The sequence below is a fragment of the Salvelinus fontinalis genome, chromosome 1, assembly GCF_029448725.1.
Source record: "Salvelinus fontinalis isolate EN_2023a chromosome 1, ASM2944872v1, whole genome shotgun sequence".
Classification (NCBI taxonomy): Eukaryota; Metazoa; Chordata; class Actinopteri; order Salmoniformes; family Salmonidae; genus Salvelinus; species Salvelinus fontinalis.
This window is the reverse complement of record NC_074665.1, coordinates 77646191-77657319: the sequence shown is the minus strand read 5'-3', so window position 1 is coordinate 77657319 and position 11129 is coordinate 77646191. Positions and strand designations below refer to the sequence as shown.

General features: G+C 50.6%; 1 protein-coding gene and 2 long non-coding RNA genes across 5 annotated transcripts in view; 1 reads left to right on the top strand and 2 right to left on the bottom strand.

The window, feature by feature from the left end:
• The first annotated feature begins 450 nt into the window (after positions 1–450).
• The window catches only part of LOC129813334 (pseudokinase FAM20A-like), a 38764-nt gene continuing 28085 nt past the window's right edge, over positions 451–11129 (top strand). Inside the window, exons 1-3 of the mRNA XM_055866000.1 lie at positions 451–1734; positions 5152–5345; positions 5533–5583. Coding sequence (XP_055721975.1) covers positions 1340–1734; positions 5152–5345; positions 5533–5583 — 640 coding nt within the window. The 5' untranslated portion in view covers positions 451–1339. The remainder of the gene's footprint in view (positions 1735–5151; positions 5346–5532; positions 5584–11129) is intronic.
• Positions 6212–7318, bottom strand: LOC129839634 (uncharacterized). 2 transcript variants are annotated; one of them, XR_008757107.1, is made up of 3 exons: positions 6760–7318; positions 6616–6687; positions 6212–6578 (listed from the first exon to the last, which is right to left on the bottom strand). It is a non-coding gene; the product is annotated as an uncharacterized LOC129839634 (long non-coding RNA). The 2 variants fall into 2 exon arrangements; XR_008757174.1 differs by having other exon boundaries at positions 6212–6687; positions 6760–7165; positions 7232–7284.
• On the bottom strand, positions 8921–10961 carry LOC129838379 (uncharacterized). Of its 2 annotated transcripts, none has more exons than XR_008756873.1 (3): positions 10381–10961; positions 9355–9978; positions 8921–9214 (listed from the first exon to the last, which is right to left on the bottom strand). It is a non-coding gene; the product is annotated as an uncharacterized LOC129838379 (long non-coding RNA). The 2 variants fall into 2 exon arrangements; XR_008756911.1 differs by having other exon boundaries at positions 8921–9978; positions 10381–10450; positions 10587–10961.

The following is an 11129-nucleotide window of genomic DNA, read 5'->3' as shown; positions in this document are numbered from 1 at the left end:
AGGGTGTTGGGGGGGGTGTTGAGAGGGTGTTGGGGGAGGTGTTGAGGGGCTGTTGAGAGGTTGTTGGGGGGGTGTTGGGAGGGTGTTGGGGGGATGTTGAGAGGCTGTTGGGGTGTGTCGAGAGTTTTTTGAGAGGGTGTTGAGGGGGTATTGGGTGGGTGTTGAGGGGGTGTTGAGAGGGTGTTGAGACAGTGTTGAGAGGTTGTTGGGGGGGTGTTAAGAGGGTGTTCAGGGGGTGTTGAGAGGGTGTTGAGGGGGTGTTGAGACAGTGTTGGGGGTGTGGAGGGGTGTTGAGAGGTTGTTGGGGGAGTGTTGAAAGGTTGTTGAGGGGGTGTTGAGAGGGTGTTGGGGGGGTGTGGAGGGGGTGTTGAGAGGGTGTTGAGGGGGTGTTGAGGGGGTGTTGAGGGGAGGTTGGGAGGGTGTTGAGGGTGTGTTAAGAGGTTGTTGAAAGGGTTTGTTTTCACACCTGACACTCAACAGGAGAGGAGAACAGGAGACATGACCAGAAACAAGGCAATTACAATGAGAATGATTACCTAGCGCACACACCACACATACACCACACACACATACAAAGAGACCAACTCAGACACATGCACAAACACTTGTACATCTGTTGACACAAACACACCAAACACAAACACACACTCAGATTTCTTTGCTCAGAGAACACCGTTCGCCAGAGCCAGAGGAATGTGTTCAGGAGGACGAAAGGCAGCCAGGATATTCACACACATACACACACACTGGACTTAGACCTGCAACCTCCCACTTACAGCGTGCAACAAATACACACACACCATCAGAGCAAGACCAGGAAGACAGAAGCCAACTGAACTGCACTCTACATACTGCTTTGACAAGAGGTGGACACACACTCTCTTAACAAAGCCAAGTGGACCTCTGCTTGGAGCCACATTGCAACTTATCACTTGGCGTGAGCAACACATTGTCTCTCATCTGATCTAAGCCAGAACAAGCAACTGGAACCTGGAACATTGACTGTGTCCAACACGTTTGGGGCTTTGACCGCCTTCATCCAGGAAGATTACATACAGATAGAGACCCGGATCTGACCTCTGTCTCTCCCCTCCATCATTCTCTCTGGTCTCTCTCTGTCTCTCCCCTCCATCATTCTCTCTGGTCTCTCTCTGTCTCTCCCCTCCATCATTCTCTCTGGTCTCTCTCTGTTTCTCCCCTCCATCATTCTCTCTGGTCTCTCTCTGTCTCTCCCCTCCATCATTCTCTCTGGTCTCTCTCTGTCTCTCCCCTCCATCATTCTCTCTGTCTCTCCGCTCCATCTCTCTCCCTCTGTCTCCTCACCTTCCATCCTCCCAGTATGATGATGAGGAGAGATCGTCTGCTCCTGGCTGTGACCCTCACAGCCATTTTCACCGCTGACCTCTACTTCGTCCTGCTCCCCAAGCTCCGCCACAGACAACCAGGACCAGGGAATGGAGCCTGCCTCTGTCCCTCCTCCAGGAGGACTAACTTCACCCTTGCTGGGTACAGTGGCCTCACCATCCCCTGGTTCTCCAACATCACCTCCATAGACCTCCAGGGTAAGGGGGTCGGAGCTGTGGACGACTCCACAGATTGGGGCTCGAAGCTGGGGAGGCTGTTTGCTCACCCTCTGTATAACATTCAGACACCGGAGCTGGGGCTGGAAGAGAGGCTGATGCAGTCTGAAGAGCTAATGGAGTATTACAGGAGGAAGGTATTGCGCTGGGAGAGGTGAGTACAGTACACAGAGACCAGAGTTTAGACCTTTCTCAATGTTGTATGGTTGTGATTTAGTTTTGGTGGGACTAGACATTTTCCCTACTGTGGCTTGGCTGTGGTGGAGGGGTAGGGTCACTGACACGACGGCTGTGGATCCCTCACACAATCAGAAACACGCACAGGCACTCAAGCACAGGCACGTCAACAACTCAAAACCTTTTCTCTTCGGCAAGCAATTTTCCCATAAAGACTAATCCTATAAACTGTCTGTAAAGTCGATGTCATAAACAGCATTTAATGGACGGCTGGTAGCAACACTCACATGTCATTGAGAGCCTATGTCTGGATCTCCCTGTGCTAGGTAAACAAGACCCTTAAACCCGATCAAACCCTTTAAACCCGTGAGAGCTGATCAGACTGTCGCTGTCTTCACTCTGTCAATCACAGCCAGGGTATTCCGCTCAGAGAAATCCTGTTTGGGCTCCAATGGTGGATAAACACAAGAAATATGAAGAGAGAAGATTTCTCCCCCTTCGCTGTGCTTTAAATGTGCACATAACAATGGTTACTCTAGGGCTTAGTGGGAATGTCTTGCAAAATCTTGTAGCAGCTTGTTAACAGAAGAGAAATGTACTTAGTGAGAGGATGGATGGTTTTTAGGGGGACTTCTGGGGACAGTTTGGACTGTTTCATCTGGACGCTGAAAATAGGCAGTTATAGTATACTGTAGACCTTCCAGGTCAACCACTACGGTTATGGTGCATGTGTGTGGCATACATTATCATAGTCTGAGTCAAGAGCACTGAAAGAGGAGGGCGAGGTGGTTTTGCAGCTAGCTGCTTGCTCCCTGGTCTCTGGTCTGTGGGTTTGTGGTCTTTGGTTGTGGTCTGTGGGTTTGTGGTCTTTGGTTGTGGTCTGTGGTCAGCCTTCCTGATTACACAGACATGTCACTGTGGGCCAGTTGGGTCAGGAATACTCTGAATGAATACACTTGCTTTGACGACCCCTCCTATCATCTGACCACAACAGCTGATGATCCTTACACACAGTGAAACAACCAACACTCCCACTCACCACAGTCAAAACTGGCACAACGATAAAACAATGCCACATGCTTCCCCAGCCTCCTCAATGGTCTGAATGTTTGCTTTGGATCAGGAGTGATTCCTGCCCATACTGTTTCTGTGGGAATATGTATACAGAAGTGTCAGGAGAGGAGGAGAGGAAGGAAGTGAGATTCCTAAGTGAGGGCGAACAGCTCGGAAGCTCCAAGAGGGAGCTGGTGTGTAGGCTTTGCCACTACAAATGTTTTCCTCAGAGAACACTCTGCATTGTCTTTGACTGTTCTCCTCTCAGTCTGTTCTCCTCTCAGTCTGTTCTCCTCTCAGTCTGTTCTCCTCTCAGTCTGTTCTCCTCTCAGTCTGCTCTCCTCTCAGTCTGTTCTCCTCTCAGTCTGCTCTCCTCTCAGTCTGTTCTCCTCTCAGTCTGTTCTCTTAGTCTGCTCTCCTCTCAGTCTGTTCTCCTCTCAGTCTGTTCTCCTCTCAGTCTGTTCTCCTCTCAGTCTGCTCTCCTCTCAGTCTGTTCTCCTCTCAGTCTGTTCTCCTCTCAGTCTGTTCTCCTCTCAGTCTGTTCTCCTCTCAGTCTGTTCTCCTCTCAGTCTGTTCTCCTCTCAGTCTGTTCTCCTCTCAGTCTGCTCTCCTCTCAGTCTGTTCTCCTCTCAGTCTGTTCTCTTAGTCTGTTCTCCTCTCAGTCTGTTCTCCTCTCAGTCTGTTCTCCTCTCAGTCTGTTCTCCTCTCAGTCTGCTCTCCTCTCAGTCTGTTCTCCTCTCAGTCTGTTCTCCTCTCAGTCTGTTCTCCTCTCAGTCTGCTCTCCTCTCAGTCTGTTCTCCTCTCAGTCTGTTCTTCTCTCAGTCTGTTCTCCTCTCAGTCTGTTCTCCTCTCAGTCTGTTCTCCTCTCAGTCTGTTCTTCTCTCAGTCTGTTCTCCTCTCAGTCTGTTCTCCTCTCAGTCTGTTCTCCTCTCAGTCTGTTCTCCTCTCAGTCTGTTCTCCTCTCAGTCTGTTCTCCTCTCAGTCTGTTCTCCTCTCAGTCTGTTTTTATCTCAGTCTGTTCTCCTCTCAGTCTGTTCTCCTCTCAGTCTGTTCTCCTCTCAGTCTGTTCTCCTCTCAGTCTGTTCTCCTCTCAGTCTGTTCTCCTCTCAGTCTGCTCTCCTCTCAGTCTGTTCTCCTCTCAGTCTGTTCTCTTAGTCTGTTCTCCTCTCAGTCTGTTCTCCTCTCAGTCTGTTCTCCTCTCAGTCTGTTCTCCTCTCGGTCTGCTCTCCTCTCAGTCTGTTCTCCTCTCAGTCTGTTCTCCTCTCAGTCTGCTCTCCTCTCAGTCTGTTCTCCTCTCAGTCTGTTCTTCTCTCAGTCTGTTCTCCTCTCAGTCTGTTCTCCTCTCAGTCTGTTCTCCTCTCAGTCTGTTCTCCTCTCAGTCTGTTCTTCTCTCAGTCTGTTCTCCTCTCAGTCTGTTCTCCTCTCAGTCTGTTCTCCTCTCAGTCTGTTCTCCTCTCAGTCTGTTCTCCTCTCAGTCTGTTCTCCTCTCAGTCTGTTTTTCTCTCAGTCTGTTCTCCTCTCAGTCTGTTTATTCTCAGTCTGTTCTCCTCTCAGTCTGTTCTCCTCTCAGTCTGTTCTCCTCTCAGTCTGTTCTCCTCTCAGTCTGTTTTTCTCTCAGTCTGTTCTCCTCTCAGTCTGTTCTCCTCTCAGTCTGTTCTCCTCTCAGTCTGTTCTCCTCTCAGTCTGCTCTCCTCTCAGTCTGTTCTCCTCTCAGTCTGTTCTCCTCTCAGTCTGTTCTCCTCTCAGTCTGTTCTCCTCTCAGTCTGTTCTTCTCTCAGTCTGTTCTCCTCTCAGTCTGTTCTTCTCTTAGTCTGTTCTCCTCTCAGTCTGTTCTCCTCTCAGTCTGTTCTCCTCTCAGTCTGTTCTCCTCTCAGTCTGTTCTCCTCTCAGTCTGTTCTTCTCTCAGTCTGTTCTCCTCTCAGTCTGTTCTTCTCTTAGTCTGTTCTCCTCTCAGTCTGTTCTCCTCTCAGTCTGTTCTCCTCTCAGTCTGTTCTTCTCTGTGGAAATATGCTAGTTTGGATTATTGTTGGTCCTGTGAAGCAACAGTTGCCCTGACAGTGGGAGTTGGATTTTTAAAGGGGCTTTCACTAAAGTTTGATTTGATACTGTATGATTTTCACAGTGCGTATGGCAGGTTTTCAAGGAGAACTAGTTTGGCATACCCTAACCATGACCTCGTTTTGACCACCTCTCTTTCCCCCTCAGGCGTACAATTTGACGTTGTACAGCAAGGGCAAGGTTATGCATAAGCCTAACCCCACTCCCCCTCTCTCCCTCTCTCTCTCTCTCTCCCCCAACCCCTTCCCCTCTCTCTCTCTCTCCCCCAACCCCTTCCCCTTAGGCATATGAAGCTGTACAGTGAGGCTGCAGCGGCCCTCAACGTGACAATGCTGGAACACCAGGTGACCTTTGACCCTGAGGCCAGCTGGCTGAAGTTCCACCTGGGCATCAACCGCTATGCCCTGTACGCCCGCGATGACCCCGCCATCACCCGCCTGCTGCAAAACATGCAGGCCACCACTGTCATCAGCGCAGGTAGGACCTGTCTTATGGGAGTTATGACTATTCATATAAGTGGTATTAATATGAGCATTATAACAATTCATATGAGCATTAAAATCACTGTCAACAGTGCATGTAGGTGCTATAGGACCTTGTGCTTTAATAATTAACCATTTATATAATTGTTATAGGTATTCATTGCAGAAATGTCTTTATGCAGATTACACTCAAGATGAAAAGGCCCTCAAAGGAGCATGTGACTGTACGCAGGGTAAGGTCCTGTCATGTCAACATATCTGCACTGTTCTGTGTCTGCATGGTTTGTGTGTGTTGTGTTCGAACATACGTTCCTTTTAAAACGTTGTCTAGAATGCTTTGGCGTGTCCATGGTTGTTTTGAGGAGAACAGGGAGAGAAATGAGAGGAAAGAGAATCAGTTGACACAGTCCTCTTCATGACTGGTTCTTTTGTAGTTTTTCTCCCTGTTATATCCTTTGGTGCTCAGTCGTGCTATCAGAGCCGAACACCCTGTTGCACCACTGACAAGACTTTGGTTTTCATCCAAGGCCCATAAAGTAGCATCTCCAGATCTTCATAAGTCACATCTCTGGAGGCAGAGAGCAGAGACAGACTCATTTAGGTCAAAGACAGAGTGTTCTTTAAAAAGCTTTATCTCAGAGATTGGGGTGATGTCACAGCAGTCTACACACCAGAGATTGGGGTGATGCCACAGCAGTCTACACACCAGAGATTGGGGTGATGCCACAGCAGTCTACACACCAGAGATTGGGGTGATGTCACAGCAGTCTACACACCAGAGATTGGGGTGATGCCACAGCAGTCTACACACCAGAGATTGGGGTGATGCCACAGCAGTCTCCACAGCATTGCTATAGCTTCAAGCAACAAACAACTCAGAACATGGATACATACTCACACGCTCACAACAGACAGACAGACAGACACACACACACACGCTCACAGACAGACACACACACACACACACACGCTCACAGACAAACAGACCGACACACACACACATACAGAGAGACCGACAAACACACATACAGAGAGACCGACAGAGAGACCGACAGAGAGACCGACCGACCGACAGACAGACAGACAGACAGACAGACAGACAGACCAATCTCGCCTAACAGCGATCGGCTGCATTCTAAGATTTGTATCTCCTTCAACCACACTCCCTGAAAACACACTGGTGGCTCCAACCTCAGCAACAACACACACACACACTGGTGTCTCCAACCTCAGCAACAACACACACACACACTGGTGTCTCCAACCTCAGCAACAACACACACACACTGGTGTCTCCAACCTCAGCAACAACACACACACACACTGGTGTCTCCAACCTCAGCAACAACACACACACACACTGGTGTCTCCAACCTCAACAACAACACACACACACTGGTGTCTCCGACCTCAGCAACAACACACACTGGTGACTCCAACCTCAGCAACAACACACACACACTGGTGGCTCCAACCTCAGCAACAACACACACACACTGGTGTCTCCAACCTCAGCAACAACACACACTGGTGTCTCCAACCTCAGCAACAACACACACTGGTGGCTCCAACCTCAGCAACAAGACACACTGGTGTCTCCAACCTCAGCAACAACACACACACACTGGTGGTTCCAACCTCAGCAACAACACACACACACACTGGTGGCTCCAACCTCAGCAACAACACACACACACTGGTGGCTCCAACCTCAGCAACAACACACACACACTGGTGTCTCCAACCTCAGCAACAACACACACACACTGGTGGCTCCAACCTCAGCAACAACACACACACACTGGTGGCTCCAACCTCAGCAACAACACACACACACTGGTGACTCCAACCTCAGCAACAACACACACTGGTGGCTCCAACCTCAGCAACAACACACACACACTGGTGTCTCCAACCTCAGCAACAACACACACACACTGGTGTCTCCAACCTCAGCAACAACACCCACTGGTGTCTCCAACCTCAGCAACAACACCCACTGGTGTCTCCAACCTCAGCAACAACACACACTGGTGTCTCCAACCTCAGCAACAACACCCACTGGTGTCTCCAACCTCAGCAACAACACACACACACACACTGGTGTCTCCAACCTCAGCAACAACACCCACTGGTGTCTCCAACCTCAGCAACAACACATACACACTGGTGTCTCCAACCTCAGCAACAACACACACACACACTGGTGTCTCCAACCTCAGCAACAACACACACACACACTGGTGTCTCCAACCTCAGCAACAACACACACTGGTGTCTCCAACCTCAGCAACAACACACACTGGTGTCTCCAACCTCAGCAACAACACCCACTGGTGTCTCCAACCTCAGCAACAACACACACACACACACTGGTGACTCCAACCTCAGCAACAACACACACACACTGGTAGCTCCAACCTCAGCAACAACACACACACACTGGTGACTCCAACCTCAGCAACAACACACACACACTGGTGTCTCCAACCTCAGCAACAACACACACCCACAGGTGGTTCCAACCTCAGCAACAACACACACTGGTGGCTCCGACCTCAGCAACAACACACACACACTGGTGGTTCCAACCTCAGCAACAACACACACTGGTGGCTCCGACCTCAGCAACAACACACACACACTGGTGGTTCCAACCTCAGCAACAACACACACTGGTGTCTCCAACCTCAGCAACAACACACACACACACTGGTGGCTCCAACCTCAGCAACAACACACACTGGTGTCTCCAACCTCAGCAACAACACACACACACACTGGTGGTTCCAACCTCAGCAACAACACACACACACTGGTGTCTCCAACCTCAGCAACAACACACACACACACTGGTGGCTCCAACCTCAGCAACAACACATACACACTGGTGGTTCCAACCTCAGCAACAACACACACACACTGGTGTCTCCAACCTCAGCAACAACACACACACACACTGGTGTCTCCAACCTCAGCAACAACACATACACACTGGTGTCTCCAACCTCAGCAACAACACACACTGGTGGTTCCAACCTCAGCAACAACACACACACACACTGGTGTCTCCAACCTCAGCAACAACACCCACTGGTGTCTCCAACCTCAGCAACAACACCCACTGGTGTCTCCAACCTCAGCAACAACACACACACACACACACTGGTGACTCCAACCTCAGCAACAACACACACACACTGGTAGCTCCAACCTCAGCAACAACACACACTGGTGGCTCCAACCTCAGCAACAACACACACACACTGGTGACTCCAACCTCAGCAACAACACACACACACTGGTGACTCCAACCTCAGCAACAACACACACACACTGGTGTCTCCAACCTCAGCAACAACACATACACACTGGTGGCTCCAACCTCAGCAACAACACACACACACTGGTGACTCCAACCACGGCAACAACACAAACACACTGGTGTCTCCAACCTCAGCAACAACACACACCCACAGGTGGTTCCAACCTCAGCAACAACACACACTGGTGGCTCCGACCTCAGCAACAACACACACACACTGGTGGCTCCTACCTCAGCAACAACACACACTGGTGGCTCCGACCTCAGCAACAACACACACACACTGGTGGCTCCGACCTCAGCAACAACACACACACACTGGTGGTTCCAACCTCAGCAACAACACACACTGGTGGCTCCGACCTCAGCAACAACACACACACACTGGTGGTTCCAACCTCAGCAACAACACACACTGGTGGCTCCAACCTCAGCAACAACACACACACACACACTGGTTACTTCCAACCTCAGAAACAACACACACACACTGCTGGTTCCAACCTCAGCAACAACACACACACACTGGTGTCTCCAACCTCAGCAACAACACACACACACTGGTGACTCCAACCTCAGCAACAACACACACACACTGGTGGCTCCAACCTCAGCAACAACACACACACTGGTGGTTCCAACCTCAGCAACAACACACACACACACTGGTGTCTCCAACCTCAGCAACAACACACACACACTGGTGGCTCCAACCTCAGCAACAACACACACACACTGGTGGCTCCAACCTCAGCAACAACACACACACACTGGTGGTTCCAACCTCAGCAACAACACACACTGGCAGCTCCAAACTCAGCAACAACACACACACTGGTGTCTCCAACCTCAGCAACAACACACACACACTGGTGGTTCCAACCTCAGCAACAACACACACACACTGGTGGCTCCAACCTCAGCAACAACACACACACACTGGTGGCTCCAACCTCAGCAACAACACACACACACTGCTGGTTCCAACCTCAGCAACAACACACACTGGTGGCTCCAACCTCAGCAACAACACACACACACTGGTGTCTCCAACCTCAGCAACAACACACACACACTGGTGCCTCCAACCTCAGCAACAACACACACACACTGGTGGTTCCAACCTCAGCAACAACACACACTGGTGGCTCCGACCTCAGTAACAACACACACACACTGGTGGCTCCAACCTCAGCAACAACACACACACACACACACTGGTGACTCCAACCTCAGCAACAACACACACACACTGCTGGTTCCAACCTCAGCAACAACACACACACACACTGGTGTCTCCAACCTCAGCAAAAACACACACTGGTGACTCCAACCTCAGCAACAACACACACACACTGGTGGCTCCAACCTGAGCAACAACACACACTGGTGGCTCCAACCTCAGCAACAACACACACACACTGGTGGTTCCAACCTCAGCAACAACACACACACACTGGTGTCTCCAACCTCAGCAACAACACACACTGGTGGTTCCAACCTCAGCAACAACACACACACACTGGTGGTTCCAACCTCAGCAACAACACACACACACTGGTGGTTCCAACCTCAGCAACAACACACACACACAGGTGGTTCCAACCTCAGCAACAACACACACTGGTGGCTCCAACCTCAGCAACAACACACACACTGGTGTCTCCAACCTCAGCAACAACACACACACACTGGTGGTTCCAACCTCAGCAACAACACACACACACTGGTGGCTCCAACCTCAGCAACAACACACACACACTGGTGGCTCCAACCTCAGCAACAACACACACACACTGCTGGTTCCAACCTCAGCAACAACACACACTGGTGGCTCCAACCTCAGCAACAACACACACACACTGGTGACTCCAACCTCAGCAACAACACACACACACTGGTGACTCCAACCTCAGCAACAACACACACACACTGGTGTCTCCAACCTCAGCAACAACACATACACACTGGTGGCTCCAACCTCAGCAACAACACACACACACTGGTGACTCCAACCTCAGCAACAACACAAACACACTGGTGTCTCCAACCTCAGCAACAACACACACCCACAGGTGGTTCCAACCTCAGCAACAACACACACTGGTGGCTCCGACCTCAGCAACAACACACACACACTGGTGGCTCCAACCTCAGCAACAACACACACTGGTGGCTCCGACCTCAGCAACAACACACACACACTGGTGGCTCCGACCTCAGCAACAACACACACACACTGGTGGTTCCAACCTCAGCAACAACACACACTGGTGGCTCCGACCTCAGCAACAACACACACACACTGGTGGTTCCAACCTCAGCAACAACACACACTGGTGGCTCCAACCTCAGCAACAACACACACACACACACTGGTGACTCCAACCTCAGAAACAACACACACACACTGCTGGTTCCAACCTCAGCAACAACACACACACACTGGTGTCT